At 40.3% G+C, this 22106-nt stretch overlaps 1 protein-coding gene across 10 annotated transcripts in view; it reads right to left on the reverse strand.

Annotated features, from left to right (window-relative positions):
• The window catches only part of RBM10 (RNA binding motif protein 10), a 44965-nt gene that overhangs the window by 15236 nt on the left and 7623 nt on the right, over window positions 1–22106 (reverse strand). For all 10 annotated transcript variants that reach the window (XM_049871268.1, XM_049871267.1, XM_049871271.1 and 7 more), the window contains exon 3: window positions 569–752. In XM_049871268.1, the coding sequence (XP_049727225.1) occupies window positions 569–752 (184 nt within the window). The remainder of the gene's footprint in view (window positions 1–568; window positions 753–22106) is intronic.

The raw sequence follows: 22106 nt of genomic DNA on the forward strand, positions 1-22106 counted from the left end.
ATATGTTGGTTCCCTGATGGTGAATATTATCCTCACCCCTCAGGCTAAGGGTAGCTACCCAACATGGAATTGGCTACCCCCTGAGCCCAAAGGAAAGAACTGAGGGCTCCTTCCTTCTGTCTAGGAGCTCTGTCATCACTGGGAATGCCCATGGCTGGCCTCCTGAAACTGCTCTGTTTGGTAATATCCTATTCCCCCAGGTGCCCTCCCAACCTCAGGCGCCAGATCCCATGTGAGAACTCTTCAAGTGTCCTAAATGGGCTGGGAGAAGGCAGTACAGGGCTTGCAGTGAACCACAGGGTTCAATGAATCACTGAACAACAGGGAAGAAGGGAAAGAGGTGATAGCCGGGGCCTTCAGAGGTAGAGCCAAGCATGTGGAAGCCAAATCAGTAGAGTACCCCTTAAAAAAAGAATGGGCACAGACCCTTCAGGTGAGGCAAAGCCACCCAGCACAGTCCAAAGGCATGGGAGCTGAGAGCTACCTGCACATGGTGCTGCAGCCTGACGCAGAGGCCCTTCAGGAGTCCTCCCCACCCAGGCCTGGCCCAGCTTTCCCCAGGCCTCACCTCTGCACTCTGCTCCTCGGATGAGTCGTCATAATCATGCTTGCCCTCCTGGCTGCCATATTCGCGGGGATACGAACGGTAGTCCATGTCCCGGTAGTCGTGGTCTCGGCTGCGGCTCTCCCCACTGTCATCCTGCGAGCGGTCAGTGGCTCCATAGCGGCCAGTCCTGTCTCCACGACCACCTCTGGGGGAAGAAGAATGGGGAGGCATTAGAGGCAGTCCTTTCTGAAAAAGGTATAAGAGATAAGGGTGATCCCTGCCCACTCCCTCTAGGTTCTCAGTCCCACCCACCCTCCAAACAGGGATTCCTAAATCTTTACCCCATGGGGCAAGCTCTCGCCTCTCTCTCAAATCCAATCCACTTTTCTCCATCCCTCCCCCACCTCTCTGGCCCACACGTCTGCCTTCCTTTATTGAGACTTCGCTTGTGGCCTCCTGACTAATCTCCTCACCTCCACCCAGGCCTCCCCCAGCTCATTCTTTACATCCCAACAAGTGTGAGTGTTCTATAAGGCAAAGCCAATCAAACCCAACCGTACCACTCCCTTCAATGGCTCCCTCTTATTCTCAAGATAAAACACCAAAATGCTCACCAAGGTCCTACAAGGTCTGCAGGGTCCTGCGGGGTGAGGTCCCTGCCGACCTCTCTCCCTCTCCGCCTCATCGTGCACTGCGCCACCCTGCCCCTCTGTTTCACGGCCACCTTGCTAGCACTGGAAGCTGTTTTGTTAAAATTTCTCCTATGCAATAACTGTAAAATAATTATCTCAAAGTTGATTTAATTTGCATTTCTTTTATGATTTTAAAAAATACTAGATTGTGAGTTCCATAAAATGAGGGCACCATATCCATTTGGTTCACTATCATATTCCCTAAAGCTTAGCATAGTGCCTGGTACTCAGTAATTATTTTTTAGATAAAATAATAATAAAAAATTTACTACAGTCAAAACATGTTTATATTTTTAAAAAGAAAACATGAACAGGCAAGAAAAAACAGATACCTTGGTAGAATACTACTAGCAGGATTCCAACTCTGGTCAGGAACAATACTAGAATGTCCACTATCAACACCATTATTTAATATTATTCTAAAGATACTGGCTAGTGCAATTAAACAAAGGAATGAAGAATAAGAATTAAAAGCTGGAGAGGAGAAGGCAAAATTACCATTATTTGTAGGTGATATGAGGGTATGCCTGGAAAACCTAAGAGAATCAACTGAAAAATGATTACAGATAATAAGTCAATAAGGATGCTGGGTACAAAATTAACCTGCAGAAATAAAGACCCAAAGTATAAGCACATCAAAAAGGTTAAATATCTAGATATGTGCAAGATGTTATGACAATACTTACACATATATACCAGGATACATTTGAGATAGATTAAAAGATTTAAATGGAAAAAATGAAACCATAAAAGTCAATAAAGAAAACACAGGATAATTTCTTTGTACCTTGAAATAGGGAAATCCTAGCTATGACTCCAAAAGCAGAAGCCATAAAAAAAAGATTATTAAGTTCAACTATATAAAAGTAAAGTACTTCTGCTTGTAAAAAACAAAAACAAAAAAAAAATTAAGTCAAAAGATAAACAATCAACTGGGAAAAAATACAGGGAAAAGCACGAGCAGAATTCACAGAAAAGAAATACAAATGATTTGTACTTGAAAAGTTGCTCTATCACTCATAATAAACCAAACCAAACTCACTGCTGTTGAGTCGATTCCGACTCATAACGACCCTGTAGGACAGAGTAGAACTGCCCCATAGAATTTCCAAGGAGCGTCTGGTGGATTCAAACTGCCGACCTCTTGGCTAGCAGCCGTAGCACTTAACCACTACGCCACCAGGGTTTCCATCTCACCCACAATGAAAGATGAAAATTAATACTACGCTGATAGACCATTTTCTAAACAAATTTTTTATTTTGAAATAATTCTAGATTTACAGAAAAGTTCAAAGATAATACAGAGTTTCCATATACCCTTCACCCAGTTCCCCTAATGCTAACAAAATCATGGTACATTTCATCAAAACTATTAACTAAACCACGGACTTTATTTGGATTTCATCAGTATTTTCACTAATGTGGTTTTTCTGTTCTAAGATCTAATCGAAGATATCATACTGCATTTAGTTATCATGTCTCCTTAGTCTCCACTGGTCTGTGAAAGTTTCTCAGTCTTTCCTCGTTTTTTTATGACCTAGACAATTTGGAAGTGTAGTGGTCAGATATTTTGTAGAATTCCCTCTATTTGGGTTTGTCTGATTTGTTCTCATGATTATACTTGGGTTATGGATTTTTAAAAAGAATACCAGGGAAGTGAGGTACGCTCATCACATATCATATCACATCACATCATATCCGGGAGTACATGATAACAATATGACTCATCACTGAGGTTAACCCTGACTACCTGGTTAAAATGGTGTTTGCCAGGTTTTCCCACTGATAAGTTTCAATTTTTCCCTTTCCATACTTTATTCTTTGAAAGTGAGTCACTGAGTCCAGCCCACACTCAAAAAAACACTCAAGGGGAGGGGAATTAAGCTCTACCCACTGGAGAAGAATATTCATATGTATTATTTGGAATTCTGTAAGGAATATTTGTGATAGACCATTTTTAACCCAGCAGATGTGCTTAAGTTCAAATGTTTGACAACAAACTGTTGGCAAGGCTGTATAGAAAATAGGTACCCTCACATTGCTGGTGGGAGTGAAAATGGTACACCCCTACAGAGGGAATTTGGTACTAGCTGACAAAACTAAAAATCTATATACTCACTGACCCACAATTCCACTTCTGGGAATCTAATATACAGATATATTTGTACGCATGTAAAAACATTACTCACTGCAGCATTGTTTATAACAGCAAACGATAGTAAACAACTTAGTAGAGTCAGGAAAATTCTGTTAAAAAAAATACTAATGAGGGGAGAGGAGTGCTACCAAATATTAAAACATAAAGGTAGAACTCAGTGAAATGGAATAGAGTCCATATACACAAAAATACACATGGAAATTTGGTATAAACCAAAGGTTGCATTTCAAATTAACAGGGAAAATGGATTTGTCAATAATTATGTAGCTGTGATAACCATCATCCCAGGGGTCAGCCAACTACAGCCAGTGGGCCAAATCCAATCGCCTTAAATAAAGTTTTATTAGAACACAACCATATCCACTGTAAATGGCTGCTTTCAGTTGAGCAGTTGCAACAAAGACTGTATGGTCCGCAATGCCAAAGATATTTACTACCTGGCCCTTTACAGATAAAAGCTGTTGACCCCTAAAAAATAAAGCTGCTTATCTACCTCACTTCTTACAGCAAATAAATTCTAGATGGATCAAAACCTTAAGTTCAAAAATAGAAATCATGAAAATATTAGAAAGAAAACATATGAAAAAAATTACCACCTCAAGAACGGGGAAGGTCTTTCTAAACAAGACAAAACCCAGAAGCTATGAAAGAAAAGAATCATAAATCTGGTCTTGTAAAAATTAAAAATATCTGCAGTATAAAAAAAATACCATTAACTGGTGCCTGGCTACCATTACTGAATGTCTTGATCAAGGACCCAATAGATTGATCTTGATCAAAAAGAGAAAAAAATGTGGAACAGAATTTCAAATTCTTATAGAAACCAGACTTAATGGACTCATTATGAGACTAGAAGAACCCCTGAATCTAACTGCCCCGAGATGATCTTCAAGCCTTGAACCAAAATTATGCCATGAAGTCACCTTCAAATGAAACAAACGTTTAGCTCAAATAATAAAGAATAACAAAGCAAAAGTTTGGCTCAAATAATAAAGAATGTTTGCCTTGAGCACTGCGCTCTTTCAAAGACTTTTCCATGTGAGATCAAACTGACAGCAGTAACTCTAAAACACAGAGGAGAAGTTTAGAAGGCAGAGTGTCTTGGTGGTGAAATAGAATGGGCAGAAATTCAAGAGTGAGACACAATGTGAAGAATGTAACAAATGTAACTGAACTGTACATGTAGAAAATGCTGAATGGGTATATGTTTTGTTACAGCCATTTTTACAAAAAAAAATACCAATAACAAATAAACATGAGATAAAAGCAAGTACGGTAACATGTTAAAGGTAATGGTAGGTATACAGGTGTTCACTGTAAAATTCTTCCAATTTTGCTGCATGTTTGAAATTTTTTCATAATAAAATATTGGAAAAATACCGTAACTTAAAATATAAATCATAAATGTGGAAAATATCTGCAACTCATTTTAAAGATAAAAGGGTAATAACTTCCTTAATCTGTAAAGAGTTCTTACAAGTTAATAAAGATCAAAAATGGGAAAAAGGACATGAATAAACAGTACAAATGAAATATGTCTCAATAAAACAAACCATTATTAAAGAAATACTAATAAAAATAATTTTTCACCTAGAAGACTGGCAAAGATCAAATTAATTTGATTACACATTTTATTGGCAAAGGTGTGTGGGAGAGGAGGCCCTCTCATAAACCCTTGTGGAGGAAAATTCAGCTATATCGATAAAAAATGTAAACGTACACATCCTTTGACATAGCAAGTTCTCTTCTGGAGATTAATCCTATAAACACACTCCAACATATGAACAAAGATACTCACTACAGTGCTGCCTGCAGTAGCAAAATACTGATAATGCCTATGTGAACCTCTAGGCCCCTTTTCGTTATATTAAAATGTGATCATGCTATCTTATAACCTCTTCCTTTTCATAAACATCTTTCCATGTCATTAGATACGCTCTTCTACAAAACCATTTTAAGCGGCTGTGCAACATTCTGTTATATGAACATACCATTTTACTACTATTTTAACCAATTATCTTTTTTTTAATCAAGTACTTTTAGTTTCTAAAAATATTTCCAAACATTTTGGTTTGTCTCTAATTTTGGTAATTGCTTGTTCATTATTTCTTCACCCAACAAATGTTACTGTGACATTTACTGTGTGTCAGTCAGTGTTCCAGGTGTTGGAGATACTGCTGTAAACAAAACAAAGTCCCTGGCTTTATGAGTTTCATGTAACCCAAACTATTTCCTTAAAGTTAAAGATAGATGCCCAGAGAAGAAATTGCTGTCAGTGTTTGATACAATAAATTCTTTTTTTCATTTTTGTTTGCTACAAGTATCCCTTGCTATTTGAACTCTAGTCATGAGAATTCAAGAAATGAACAGATGTGAATGAATTTTCAGATGAAATCCTGAACTCTGTGATACTCAGAAAGCAAATACATGTAGGTATTGAACTCTTGCTATGTAAACTCTAGAAGAGAAAAAGATTTGGATAAGGAAGGATACTTTAAATTGGCCACAGAGAAGTTCAGCTAAACACCTTTCAAAGGCAGATAACCTTTTATAAAACACTTCTAGAAAGCTAGACTGAATAACAATATATAAAGACCTACATAAAATGGGCTCATTTCTGAAAAAAATAAAATGCCAAAATCGGCAGAATAGACAAAATGATAATCAAAAACTCATGCCCAGGAGCTTTTAAGGGTGAGTTCTACCAAGCTTTCAAGGAACAGATAATTCTTATACAAATTGTTCCAATAAACAGAAAAATAGCAAAAGCTGCCTTTGATTCCAATGCTAGAAAAACACCAGAAAATTAGAGGACCACTTCACTTATGAACACGGATGTAAATATCCTACAACGCAACAGCGAATCAAATCTCTTTTTAAAATATATATAACATCATTGTTATGGATTGAATTGTGTCCTCCCCAAATATGTGTTATAAATCCTAAACCCTATATCTGTGGTTATAATACCAATTGGGGATGGGTTCTTTTTCATATTGAGACAGGATCAGTGCAGGATGTTTCTTAAGTCAATCTCTTTTGAGATATATAAAAGAGATTAAACAAGCAAGCAAAAGAAGCAGAGATGGGGAAGAGAGATATCAAGCCACATCCAGATCACCCAGGAGGGGGCGGAGCCAACATGGCACCACAGGCAGAGGCACCAGGCTGTCCCTCTTCAGCAAAGATCTGAAAATGAGAAACTAAGTAAAACAGATACAAATGTCAATCCCGGAACCCTGAGCATTAAATTAAGGTATAAAGAGCTACAGCATGCACAGAATAGAAGAAGAAACTGACGGAGAACTATCAGCTAATGTGGCACAGCTTCGCCATCTTGGAGTACAGCCAGCAACAACCCTGGACAGGGAGTACAAGATGGCAACTTCGTAATTCTCCCAATATGAGATAGAGCAACCGGTAACCACAGAAATATGCTTTCCCACCTCCTCACCCTTCTGCCCTGCATGCTGCTTCCCAACGGGCCACACCACAATGCTTGGCCGGAGAGACACTGGTTCACTGTTGCCCCAGGTCCACCCTGCCCCCACCAGCCTGCTCCCTCAACACCATTTTTTTTTCTCTTCCCCTTTCTTCCTCCCTCCCACCCAGCCCTGTGCACCAACTGCCTCAGCCCCTTCCCGCTCAGCTTGGTTGGAAAGACACCAGCTCATTACCACCCTGGGTCTGCCCCGCCTTCACCGGCCAGGTCTTGATGTGACATTTTTTCTCTCTTTCCCTTCCTTCCTTTTTTTCTTTCCTCCACCTAGCCCTGTGTGCTGCCTCAGGCCCTTCCTGACGGGCTGTGCCACACTGCTCAGCTGGAGAAGCACTGGCTCGCCCCCACCCCAGGTCCACCCCGCCCCCACTGGCTGGTTCCCGCTGTGTCATTTTTTTCTCTTTCCTTTTCTTCCTCCCTCCCACCTAGCCCCATGTGCCACCTCCATCCCTTCCTGACAGCCACACTGATAGCCACTAGCACACAGCTGCTCTGCGTCTGCCCCGCCTACACCTGCTGTGTCACCATTTTTTTCCATTTCTCCTTTTCCCCCTTCTTCCTCCCACCTAGTCCTTCACGCCACCTCCACCCTGTCCTGCACGGCCATGCCTTGCGGCATCGGCTAGAGAGCCACCAGTCCACTGCTACCCTGGGTCTGCCTCACCCTACCTGTCAGTTCCCACAGCGCCACCATTTTTTTTTGCTTTTGTTTCTTTCTCCATCCCACCTAGCTCCGAACATCACATTCCCTCCTCTCATGGATTGAATTATATCCCCCAAAAATGTGTATCAACTTGGTTAGGCCATGATTCCTAGTACTGTGTGGTTGTCCTCCATTTTGTGATTGTAATTTTATGTTAAAAAGGATTAGGGTGGGATTGTAACACCACCCTTACCCAGGTCACACCCCTGATCCAATGTAAAGGGAGTTTTCTTGGGGTGTGGCCTGCACCACCTTTTATCTCTCAAGAGAGAAAAAGGAAAGAGAAGCAAGCAGAGAGCTGGGGACTTATACCACCAAGGAGGCAGCACCAGGAGCAGAGCACATCCTTTGGACCCGGCGTCCCTGTGCCCAAGAAGCTCCTCGACCAGGGGAAGATTGAGGACAAGAACCTTTCTCCCGGGCTGACAAAGAAAGAAAGACTTCCCTTGGAGGTGACACCCTGAATTTGGACTTGTAACCTACTGGACTGTGGGAGAATAAATTCCTCTTTGTTAAAGCCATCTGCTTGTGGCATTTCTGTTACAGAAGCACTAGATGACTAAAACACCTCCCTTCCAACTGGCCCTCAGGTCCAACCTGCCCCCATTTGCTGGCCCCCACCATGCTGCCAGTTTTTTCTATTTTAATTTTTTTCCTTTTCCCTCAGATATAGCCCAGTACACCCCCCACCCCCCACTGCTGGACCCCACCATGCTGCTTTGGCTGGAAAGCCACTGGCCCACTGCTGCCCTGGGTCTGCCCACCCTCACTGTGCCAACACTTACTTTTTTCTTTTACTTTCTTTTCTTTCTACCTTCCACCTAGCCTCATATGCCACCTTTCCCCCTTCCCGCTGGCTCCCAGGTCCACCCAGCCCCCACCCATGGACTACTCTTTTAAAAAATTCTCTCTCTTTTTTCCTCCCCCTCCACCTAGCCTCACACAACAGCCCCACTTCCCACGGGCCTCTGACATGCCACTGTGGCTAGAGCATCCTCAGTGCTCAGGCCCACTACCACACCGGGCATGTATTGCCCTGTTCTCCTGCCACTTGACCAGCTGCCGAACAGTGGGAAGTGAGCCCACGCCACTGCCCGTACGACACCCCCGCCTATCTGGCCAGGGGCTATGAATGCTCCCACAGAACTGGACCAACATCAGGAGGCAGACAGTGCCCACCTTGTTGCCCTCAGCCACCTTGCCAAACTAGTGTACAGCAAAGCAGACTCACCCTGTCTGCTATTGCCCTGCCCACCTAGACAAGGTGGTGGGAACTATCATGCCCACAGACAAGCAAGCAGCCAAACAACCCTGGCTCGCCTGCCCAGATACATCGAAACAAAGCAAAAAAGCAGGATGAAACAAACGAACATATAATTGATAAATAAAATAATGCCTTAATGTCATGGAAACAGCAGACGATATCAAAACATATAAGTAAACAGAATAACAGAGCTCCAGCATGAAATCCAAAGAATCAGACGACCTTCCGGTAGAATAAAAGACAGTGAAACTACCTGATACGAAATTCAAAAGACTAATATTTAGAGCTCTTCAAGAGATTTCAGAAATGGACAGCTCAACAGAGGTTTTAGTACCAGTTTTGAAACAAAAGAAAACAGAATCAGTGAGACTGAAGACAAATCCATAGACGACACTTTGAGGAAAAATCAGAGAGAAGAAAGAAGAAAAAAATGAAGAAAACCAGTGAATTACGTGGGACATAATCAAGAGCAAAAATATTGGCGTTCCAGAACGGGGGAGAAAATTGAAAACACAGAAAAGATTATTGAAGATTTGCTAGCAGAAAACTTCCCAAATATTACTAAAGATGAAAAGCTGACCACCCAAGAAGCTCAATGAACCCCACATAGGATAGACCCGAAAAGAAAGTCACCAAGACAGATCATAATTACACTTGCTGTCTTAGTTATCTAGTGCTGCTATAACAGAAATACCACAAGTGGATGACTTTAGCAAACTGAAATTTATTCTCTCACAGTCAAGGAGGCTAGAAGTCTGATTTCAGGGCACCAGCTCCAGGAGAAGGCTTTCTCTCCATTGGCTCTGGGGGAAGGTCCTTGTCATTGATCTTCCCCTGGTCTAAGAGCTTCTCAACACAGGGGAGGTCTAAAGGACTCTGCTCCTGGCTGTTTTTGCTTGGTGATAATGAGGTCTCCCTCTCCTCTGCTCGATTCTCTCTTTTATGTCTCAGAAGAGACTGACTCAAAATACAACCTAATCCTGTAGATTGTGTCCTGCTTCATTAACATAACTGCCTCTAATCCTGCCTCATTAACATCATAGAGGTTAGGATTTACAACACAAAGAATAAATACATCAGATCACAAAAAGAAGGACAACCATACAATGCTGGGAAACATGGATTAGCCAAGTTGACACACATTTTGGGGGGACACAATTCAATCCATAACACTTGTCAAACCAAAAGACAAAGAAAGAATCCTGAGAGGAGCTCAAGAAAAATGAAAAGTCACTTACAAAGGGGAAACCATAACACTAAGCTCTGATTACTCGGCAGAAACTATGCAGGCAAGAAGGCAATGGAATAACATAAATAAAAACCTTGAAACAAAAAAACTGCCAATCAAGAATAATATGTCCTGCAAAACTCTCTCTCAAATATGATGGCAAAATTAGGGTGTTTCAAGGTAAAGAGAAATTAAGGGAATTCACAAAAACGAAGCCAAACTTACAAGAAACATTAAAAGGAGTCCTTCAGTTAAAGAACCAACAACATCAGATAACAATCAGAGTCTAGGACACAGGACAGCATCAGCCAGAAACCAACCAAGGTAAAGAACTCTCAATAATAAAACAAAACTAAAAGACTTACAACGGGGAAACACAGACATCAATCAGAAATAACAAGGACAAAACAATAGAAGGTGCAATAAACAGCGTAGGTATGTTGTTGTTGTTGTTGTTAAGTGCCATTGAGTCGATTCTGACTCACAGTGGACAGCAAGTCAAAGCAATACCAAGTAATAAAAGACTGGTCCAAACTTAGGAAGATAAGAGTAAATTTCAAAGTAACCACAAAGAATGTTAACAAACCTATTCATTAGAATAACAAAGAAAAACAAAGAATCAGTAAACACAAAATCTACAATAACAAAAAAAAAAGAAAATCCACAAACAAAAGGACCTCAGCACAGGAGACTAAGAGGAAAAAAGAAAACGTCAGCAACACACACACACAAAAAAACCAATATGACAGCAATAAGCTCATACCTACTGAAGCACACTGAACGTAAATGGTTTAAATGCAGCCATAAGGAGACAGAGAATGGCAGAAGGGATTAAAAAAAAAAACACCCATCAATATGCTGTCTACAAGAGACACACCTTAGACACAAAGACAAATTTATTAAAAATCAAAGGATGGGGGAAAAAAACATATCAAGCAAACTAACCAAAAAAAGGGCAGAAGTGGCAATACTAATCTCAGATAAAACAGATTTCAAGGTAAAATCAACAATAAAAGGAAAGACATTAAATAACGATTAAAGGGGCAATCCACCAAGAACACGTAATTTTAACAAAGATCTATGCACACAACAAGAGGGCTCCAAAATACATAAAACAAACTCTAACAGCACTGAAAAGAGAAAGAGACAGTTCCACAATAACAGTGGAAGACTTTAACACACCATTCTGGGTAAAGGTCAGAACATCTAGAAAGAAACTCATCTAAGATACAGAAGATCTAAAGGCTAAAATCAACCAGCTGAACCTCAAAGACATATACAGAACACTCCACTCAGTAGCTACAAAGTATACATTCTCTTCCAGTGCACAAGGAACATTCTCCAGAACAGATCACGTTTTAGGCCACAAAGCAACCTCCAATGAAATTCAAAACATCGAAATAATACAGAGCATTCTCTGATCACGACATCATGAGAGTAGAAATCAATAACAGGATAGGAATGATAAAAAATCAAATACATGGAAAATGAATAACACCTTGCTTAAAAATAACTGGATAATAGAAGAAATTAAAGAGGGAATAAACATATTCCTGGAATCAAATGAGAATGAAAACACATCATACCAAAATTTTAGGGAAAAAGCAAAGGAAGTGCTCAGAGATTAATTTATAGAAATAAATGCACACACAAAAAATGAACAACAGATCAAAATCAAAACACTAGCCCTGTAACTTGAACAAATAGAGAACACAAAAGAAGCCCACAGCCACCAGAAGAAAGGAAATAATAGTTTAGAGCAAAAATAAATGAAAAAGAAAAAAATAGAAAGAATCAACAAGACCTAAAGTTTGTCCTTTGAAATGATCAACAAAATCGACAAAGCATTTGGCCAAGCTGACAAAAGGAAAAAAGATGAGGAAGCAAATAATCCAAATAAGAAATAAGATGGGGCACATTACGACAGACCCAACTGAAATAAAAAGGATTATAACAGAATACTATGAAAAACTGTACTCCAACAAATTTGAGAACCTAGAAGAAATGGACAAATTTCTAAAAACACACTACCTACCCAAACACAAAATGAACAGACTAATACAAAACTAATAAAAAAATCTGAACAGATCCATAATAAGAGAAGAGATTAAAGAGGCTTAAAAAAAAAAAAAAACTCCCAAAAACAACAAAAAAGCCCTGGCCCAGACAGCTTTGCTGGGGAATTCTACCATTCAGAGAAAAGCTCACACCAGTACTAGTCAAACTATTTCAGAGCATAGAAAAGGAAGGAATACTTCTAAATTCATTCCATAAAGCCAGTATAACCCTGATACCAAAGCCAGGCAAAGATATCACAAAAAAAGAAAATTACACACCAGTATCTCTCATGAATATAGATGCAAAATTTTCAACACAATTCTACCCAACAGAATTCAGCATCATATCAAAAAAATAATATGCCACGACCAAGTGGTATTCGTATCAGTTATGCAAAGATGGTTCAACATTAGAAAATTAATCAATGTAATCCACCACATAAATCAAACAAAAAAAATCACATGATCATCTTAATCCACAAAGACATCTGATAAAGTCTAACACCCCTTCCTGATTAAAACTCTTGATAAAATAGGAATAGAAGGGAAATTCCTCAACATAATAAAGAGCATCTATACAAGACCAATAGCCAACATCATTCTCAATGGAGAGAGACTGAAAGCATTTCCCCCTGAGAACAGGAAGAAGACAAGGATGCCCTTTATCACCAATTCTATTTAATACTGTGCTGAAAGTTCTAGCTAGAACAATAAAGCAAGAAAAAGAAATAAAAGGCATCCAAATTGGAAAGGAAGAAGTAAGCTATCCCTATTCGCAGATATGATCCTAAGCATAGAGAACCCCAAAGATTCCACAAGAAAACAATTGGAACTAATAGAAAGATTCAGCAGAGTGGCAGGAAACAAGATTAACATACAAAAATCAGCTGGATTCCTATATACCAACAAAGAACTTTCCAAAAGGAAATCAAGAAAACAATACCATTTATAACAGTCCCTAAAAAAGTAAATAAGCCAAACTCATTGCCATCGAGTCAATTCCGACTCATAGAGACCCTACAGGACAGAACAGAACTGCTCCATAGGGTATCCAAGGAGCAGCTGATGGATTCAAACCGCTGACCTTTTGGTTAGCAGCCGAGCTCTTAACCACTGTGCCACCAGAGCTCCAAAAAATAAAACACTAAGGATAAATCTAACCAGGGACATAAAAACCAAAAAACCAAACCCAGTGCCATCGAGTCGATTCCAACCCATAGCGACCCTACAGGACAGAGTAGAACTGCCCCATAGAGTTTCCAACGAGTGCCTGGCGGATTCGAACTGCCAACCCTTTGGTTAGCAGCCATAGCACTTAACCACTACGCCACCAGGGTTTCCAAAAAATAAAATACTAAGAATAAATATAACCAGGAACGTAAAGGACCTATATATAAAAAAGTATAAAACACTACTGCAAAAAACCAAAAGAGACCTACATAAACGGAAAAACCATGCTCACGGACAGGAAGCCTCAACATTGTGAAAATGTCAACTCCACCCAAAGCTATCTACTGAAAGAATGGAATCCTGATCCAAATACCAACAGAGATGGAAAAAATAATCACTAACTTTATATGGAAAAGAAAAAAGCCCTGGATAAGTAAAGCATTACTGTAGAAGAACAAAGCAGGCAGCCTCACACTACCTGATCTCAGAATATACAGCCACGGTAGGCAAAACAGCCTGGTACTGGTACAATGACAGACACTCAGACCAATGGAACAGAATTGAGAACCCAGGCGTAAATCCATCCACCTATGTTCAGGTGATCTTTGTCAAAGGCCCAAAGTCCATTAAATGGGGGAAAAGACAGTCTTCAACAAATTGTGCTGGCAAAACTAGATGTCCATCTGTAAAAAATGAAACAGGACTCATACCACACACCATATGCAAAAACTAATTCAAAATGCATCAAAGACCTAAATATAAAACCTAAAACTGTAAAGATCATGGAAGAAAAAACAGGAACAATGCTAGGGCGTCCTAATACAAGACATAAATTCAATACAAATCATAACTAACGATGCACAAACACCAAAACATAAACTAGGTAACTGGGAGCTCCTAAAAATTAAGCACTTATGCTCATCAAAAGACTTCACCGATAAAGTAAAAAGAGAACATACAGACTGGGAAATAATTTTTGGCTATGACATATTAGACGAGGGTCTAATTTCTAAAATCTCTAAGATACTGCAACACCTCAACAACAAAAAGACAAATAATCCAATTAAAAAATGGGCAAAGGATATGAACAGAAGTTTCACTAAAGAAGACATTCAGGTGGCTAACAGACAAATGAGGAAATGCTTGAGATCATTAGCCATGGAAAAAATGCAAATCAAAACTACACCGAGATACTCACTCACCCTGACATTACTGGCATGTATCAAAAAAACAGAAAATAACAAGCGTTGGAGAAGTTGCAGCAATACTGGAACTCTTATGCACTGCTGGTGGGAATGTAAAACAGTACAACCATTATAGAAAATGATATGGTGCCTCCTTAAAAAGCTAGAAATAGAAATACCATATGATCTAGCAATCCCACTCCTAGGAATATATCCTAGAGAAATAAGAGCTATCACATGAATAGACATATGCAAACCCATGTTCATTGCACCATTATTCACAATAGCAAAAAAATGCAAACAACCTAAGTGCCCATCAACAGATGAATGGATAAACAAATTATGGTACACAATGGAATACTACGCAACGATAAAGAATGATGAATCTGCAAAATATTTCACAACATGGATGAATCTGGAGGGCATTATGCTGAGTGAGATAAGTTAATCACAAAAGGACAAATATTGTATGCGACTATTATAAAAACTCGAGAAAAGGTTTACACACAGAAAGAAACAATATTTTTGGAGAGGAAGAATGGAGAAGGAAAACCACTACCTAGATAGATAAGTGATAACCTTGGTGAAAGGAAAGAGAGTATACAATATACGGGAAGTCAGCACAACTTGACCAAGGGCAAAGAAAGTCATTGAAGCTTCATAGACACATTCCAACACCTTGAGGGACTGAGTCACTGGGGCTGAAGGCTGGGAACCATTGTCTTGGGGGTCATCTAGGTCAACTGGCATAATAAAATTGATAAGGAAAATGTTCTACATCCAACTTCTGTGAGTAGCATCTGGGGTCTTAAAAACTTGAAAGCAGCCACCTAAGATACATCTACTGGTCCCATCCCTTCCTGAGCAAAGGAAAATGAAGAAAACCAAAAACACAAGGGAAATACTAGTCCAAAGGACTAATGGACAACATGAGCCACAGCCTCCAGCAGCCTGAGCCCAGAACATCTAGATGGCGCCCGGCCACCGCTGGCTGCTCTGACAGGGATCACAATAGAGGGTGCCGGACAGAGCTGGTGAAAATTGTAAAACAAAATTCAAATGCACATAAAAAAAAGACCAGACTTACTGGTCTGACAAAGACTGGAGGAACCCCCAAGACTATAGCCCCCGGACACCCTTTCGACTCAGAACTGAAGCCACTCCCAAAGTTCGCTGTTCAGCCAAAGATGAGACAGATCTATTAAAAAAAATAACACACTTGAGGAACATGCTTCTTAGTTCAATCAAGTATAGTAGACTAAATGAGCAACACCTGCCTGGAAGAAATGACTGAGAAGGCAGGAAGGGACAGGAAAAACGGGCGGATGGAAATGGGGAACCGAGGGTAGGGAAGAGGAGAGTGCTGACATGTCACGGGAATTGCAACCAATGTCACAAAAACAGTTTGTGTATAAATTGTTCAACGAGAAACTAATTTGCTCTGTAAACTTTCACCTAAAGCATAATAAAAAATAAATGGCAGATACAAAAAAAAATTACTATGGATACATTCAACAACATGGATGAATCTCTGGGTAACTATGCTGAGTGAATGAAGCCTGACAGCTAAAGAATATATACTCTATGATTCCATTTATATAAAATTCTAGGAAAAGCAAACTGATTTACAATGACAGAAAGCAGACCCATGGTTGCTCAGGGGATGGTAGTATTACAAAAGGTATGAGGAAACTTTTTGGAGAGATGCATATATATATATGTTCGTTATCTTCATTTGGGTGATGGTTTTATCATATATAGATAGATGAAAGCTTATCAAACTGTATACTGTAAATATGTTAAATATGTACTGTTTATTGCATATTGTTATACCTCAATAAAGTTTTGGAAAAAAAAAAAGATCACCCAGGAGCAAAAGCTCAAAATAGACAAATACCTTCTTCTAAAGCCAACAGAGAAAGAAAGCATTCCCCTAGAGTTGACACCTTGAATTGAGACTTATAGCCTCCTAAACTATGAGAAAATAAATTTGTTTGTTAAAGCCATCCACTTGTGGTATTTCTGTTATAGCAGCACTAGATAACTAAAACTTTAGTATTGAGAAGTGGGAGCGCTCCTCTAACAAATATCTACAATGTGGAAGTGGTTTTGGAATTAGGTAATAGGTAGAGGATGAAGGAATTTTAAGATGCCCAATAGTAAAGGCCTAGATTGTCTTGAACAGACTGTGATATAATTACGGACATCAAAGGCAATTCTGGTGAGGGTTCAGAAGGAAGTGAAGAGAGCTACAGGGAAAATCTCTATCATCTTAGAGAATACATATGGCATCAGCAACAGAACGGTGCTAGAATCTGGATATTAAATGTGCTTCTGGTGAGACTTTAAAAGAAAATGAACATGTGATTGGACAATGGAGGGAGGGTGATGCTTTTTATGCACTGGCAAAGAACTTGTCTGAATTATGTTCAAACACATGGTGGAAGGTAGAACTTTTAAGCGATGAACTTGGATATCCGGCTGATCAGATTTTTATGAAGATCTTAAAAGAGGCCATGTGGTTTCTCCTTGCTGCTTATGGTAAAATGCGAGAGAAAGAGATCGACTTAAAAATGAACCATGCAAAATGAAAACAAATGTAAATATTTGGAAAATTGTGTTGTACAAACTAAGGACATGTGTCCCAGCATGACCACCAAGGATGTGGCTACATAATCTTTTGTTAAAGAGATTAAGCCTGTGGCTAATGGATCTAACCAACCACCACGGCAGAAAACTCATCAGCTTATATGGAACAGGACAGAGAAAGAGTGAAGGGAAAGAACGCTGACTCTTGGAATTCTATGGGCAGGAAACAGGCCAAAGGAGCTACATCTGTTGTCCTCCGAGAAAAGAAAAGGACCATCCCCAAAGCAGCTCCTTCAATTCTTCTTCAGCTTTCCTTATTCATTGTCCAGCATTTGCACGCACATGAGGTGACTGAAAGTATGGCTTGGGTCGGGCACACCTTAGTCCTCAAAGAGACATCTTTTGCTTTTGGACATTCTAAAGTGGTCTTTTGCAGCAAGTCTGCCCAATGCAATATGTTGTTCGATTTCCTGACTGCTGCTTCCATGGGCGTTGATTGAGGATATAAGTAAAATGAAATCCTTAACAACTTCAATCTTTTCTTTTTATCATGATGTTGCTTATTGGTCCAGTTGTGAGGATTTCTGTTTTCTTTATATTGAAGTGAAGGCTGTATAGTCTTTGGCCTTCATTAATAAGTGCTTTCAAGTCATCTTCATTTTCAGCAAGTGAGGTTGTGTCATTTGCCTATCACAGGTTTTTAATGAGTCTTCCTACGATCCTGATGCCGCATTCTTTATACAGCCCAGTTTCTCGGATTATCTGCTCAGCATACAGGTTGAGTAAGTATGGTGAAAGGATACAACCCTGATGCACACCCTTCCTGATTTTAAACCATGCAGTATCCCCTTGCTCTGTTCGAATGACTGTCTCTTGGTCTATGCTTAAAAAAAAATTTTTTTTCTATGTATAATGTTCTAGAATTCCCATTCTTTGTAATGTTATCCATAATTTGTTATGATTCACACAGTCGAGTGCCTTTGCAGAGTCAATAAAACACAGGTAAACATCTTTCTGGTATTCTCTGCTTTCAGCCAAGATTCATCTGACATCAGCAATGATATCCCTCGGTGCACCTCCTCTCCTGAATCTTACTTGAATTTCTGGCAGTTTCCTGTTTATGTACAGCTGCAACCATTTTTGAATTATTTTCAGCAAAATTTTACTTGCATGTGACATTAACAATATTGCTCGATAATTTCCGCATTCTGTTGGCTCACCTTTGGAATGGGCACAAATATGGATCTCTTCCAGTCGGTTGGCCATGTACTATCTTCCAAATTTCTTGGCATAGACGAGTGAACACCTCCAGCACTACATCTGCTTGTTAAAACATCTCAACTGGTATTCCGTCAATTCCTAGAGACTTGTTTTTCGCCAATGCCTTCAGTGCAGCTTGAACTTCTTCCTTCAATATCATTGGTACTTGATCATATGTTACCTCCTGAAATGGCTGAATGTTGATCAATTTTTTTTGGTATGGTGACTCTATGTATTCCTTCCATCTTCTTTTGATATTTCCTGCATCGTTCAATATTTTGCCCAGAGTACCCTTCAAAATTGCAACTTGAGGCTTGAATTTTTTTTCAGTTCTTTCAGCTTGAGAAATGCAGAGCGTGTTCTTCACTTTTGGGTTTCTAACTCCAGGTCTTTGCACATTTCACTGTAATACTTTGTCTTCCATCAGTTTGCCAGCATCACAGCAACACTCAGGCCAATCTGTCAGTTTGTTGTACTGTGGTGGCTTGAGTGTTGCTGTGATGCTGGAAGCTATGCCTCCGGTAATTCAAATACCAGCAGGGTCACGCATGGTAGACAGGTTTCAGCAGAGCTTCCAGATTAAGGGAGACTAGGAAGAAGGACCTGATTGTCTACTTCTGAAAAAAACTGGCCAGTGAAAACCTTATGAACAGCAGCAGAACATTGTCTGATATAGTGCCAGAAGATGAGCCCCCCAGGTTGGAAGGCACTCAAAGTATGACTGGGGAAGAGCTGCCTTCTCAAAGTAGAGTCGACCTTAATGACGTGGATGGAGTAAAGCTTTCAGGACCTTCGTTTGCGATGCTGCATGACTTAAAATGAGAAGAAACAGCTGCAAACATCCATTAATAATTGGTATGTGGAATGTATGAAATATGAATCTACAAAAATTGGAAGTCATAAAAAATGAAATGGAATGCATAAACACCCTAGGCATTAGTAAACTGTCATGGATTGAATTACTTCCCCCCAAAAATGTGTGTATCAATTTGGCTGGGCCATGATTCCCAGTATTGTGTGGTTGTCTTCCATTTTGTGATTGTAATTTTATGTTAAAAAGGATCAGGGTGGGATTGTAGCACCCCTACTAAGGTCACATCCCTGATCCAATGTAAAAGGAGTTTCCCTGGGGTGTGGCCTACACCACCTTTTATCTTACAAGAGATAAAAGGAAAGGGAAGCAAGCAAGGAGTCGGGGACCTCATAGCACCAAGAAAGCAGCACTGGGAACAGATCGCATCCTTTGGACCTAGGGTCCCTGCGTGGAGAAGCTCCTAGTCTGCGGGAAGATTGATGAGAAGGCCGACAGAGAGAGAAAGCCTTCCCCTGGAGCTGACGCCCTGAGTTTGGACTTTCAGCCTACTTTACTGTGAGGAAATAAATTTCTCTTTTTAAAGCCATCCACTTGTGGTATTTCTGTTATAGCAGCACTGGATAATTAAGACAGGATTTGGTATCGAGAGTGGGGTGCTGCTCTAACAGATACCTAAAATGTGGAAGCAGTTTTGAAACCGTGAATGGATAGAGGAGTGGCAGTGGCTGAGGACCAGCAGCGGCAGAGAACCAGCAGCAGGAGAACTAGGAGACAAGCGCGACGAGGTGCTGGACCTGACCCATGGAGCAAGATAGCCAAGTGCCTGTGTGCAGGAGGCTTCTAGGCAGAATGGGGCGCCTCCAGGGCGTGAGGCCCAAAGAGCCAAGAGGCCAAGAAACCCGGAAGCAGAAGCTGAAGAGACAAGGAACACAAGAAGCTGAGCTGCCCCAGTGTCAAAAGGTATGGTCATAATCCATGGGGTTTCAAAGGGTGAAGCCATGGCCTCTGGTGTTTCTAGGGCTGGAGTCACTACTCAGATGGACTAGGAAAATGGTACACCTAAACCCAAGGGAGCAGAGTTGCCGTCCCAGTGGGCCCGGAAGGCAGAGCTCAAGCCCAGGGCCGAGGGGTCTCCACTCAGAATCTGGAGACTGTGGCCAATACCAAGAGGCTGGAGGGCAGGGCCATTGTGTAAATGGTCTCAGAGAACAAATGATTATTTTCAAAGCCTTGAGGGCTAATGTAATGGGTTCTGCTGATTTGTTTGGCGACTGTTACGCCTGCTTTCCCTCCAATTTCTCTCATTTGTAATGGATAAAGGTCTAGCTTGTGCCTGTTCTGCCACTGTACTTTGGAAGCAGATAACTTGTATTCTAGACTTCGCAGATGAAGAGGAATTTTTGGATTTTGGACTTGGAGTTAAGACTTTTGCTGATGGGATGAAAATGTTTTACATGTTGCAAGGATGTGATTTTCTGGTGGCCAAAGGGTGGAATGTCATGGACTGAATTATGTCCCCCAAAATAGTGTGTATCAATTTGGTTGTGCCATGATTCCCGGTATTGTGTGGTTGTCTTCCATTTCGTGAATGTAATTTGATGTTAAAGAGGATTAGAGTCGGATTGTGGCACCCTTACTAAGGTCACATTCCTAATCCAACGTAAAGGGAGTTTCTCTGTGGTGTGGCATGCACCACCTTTTATCTTACAAGAGATAAAAGGGAAGCAAACTGAGAGTTGGGGACCTCATGCCACCAAGAAAGCAGCACCTGGAGCAGAGTGCATGCTTTGGACCTGGGGTCCCTGTGCAGAGACGCTCCTCGAGCAGGGGAAGATTGATGACAAGGACCTTCCTCCAGAGCTGACAGAGAGAGAAAGCCTTCCCCTGATGCCCTGAATCTGGATTTGTAGCCTACTAGGCTGTGCCAGAATAAATTTCTCTTTGTTAAAGCCATTCAGTTGTGGTATTTCTGTTATAACAGCACCAGATGACTAAGAATGACTAAGACACGAACTGAAATGGACTGGTATTGGCCATTTTGAATTAGACAATCGTATGGTCTGCTATGTTGGGAATGACAAATTGAAAAGGAATGGCGTCACATTCATTGTCGAAAAGAAAATTTCAAGATCTATCCTGAAGTACAATGTTGTCAGTGATAGGATAATATCCATATGCCTACAAGGAAGACTAGTTAATATTACTATTATTCAAATTTATGTACCAACCACTAACGCTAAAGATGAAGAAAATGAAGTTTTTTTTTTTACCAAATTCTGCATCTGAAATTGATCAAAGAAGCAATTGAGATGCATTAATAATTACTGGTGATTGCAATGTGAAAGTCTGAAAGAAAAAAAAAAAGGACTGGTAATTGGAAAATATGGCATTGGTGATTCAAACGACGTGGGAGATTGCATGACAGGATTTTGCAGTAACAACTACTTATTCATTGGAAACACCTTTCTTCAACAACATAAGTGGCAACTATACACGTGGACCTCACCATATGGAATACACAGGAATCAAACTGACTATACCTGTTGAAAAAGACCATGGAGAAGCTCAATATCATCCGTCAAAACAAGGCCAGGTTCCGATTGTAGAACAGACCATGAAGTATTCATATGCAAGTTCAAGTTGAAGGTGAAGAAAATTAAAGTAACTCCACAAGAGCCAAAATACGACCATGAGTACATCCCACCTGTATTTGGAGACCATATCAAGAACAGATTTGATACATTGAACACTAATGACCAAAGGCCAGACGAGTTGTAGAATGACATCAAGGACATCCTATATGAAGAAAGCAAAATGTCATTAAAAAGACAGAAAAGACTAAAAATGGATTTCAGAAGAAACTCTGAAACTTGCTCTTGAGCATAGAGTATCTAAAGTGAACGGAAGAAATGATGAAGTAAAAGAGCTGAACAGAAGATTT

The sequence above is a fragment of the Elephas maximus genome, chromosome X (genome assembly GCF_024166365.1).
Source record: "Elephas maximus indicus isolate mEleMax1 chromosome X, mEleMax1 primary haplotype, whole genome shotgun sequence".
NCBI lineage: Eukaryota > Metazoa > Chordata > Mammalia > Proboscidea > Elephantidae > Elephas > Elephas maximus.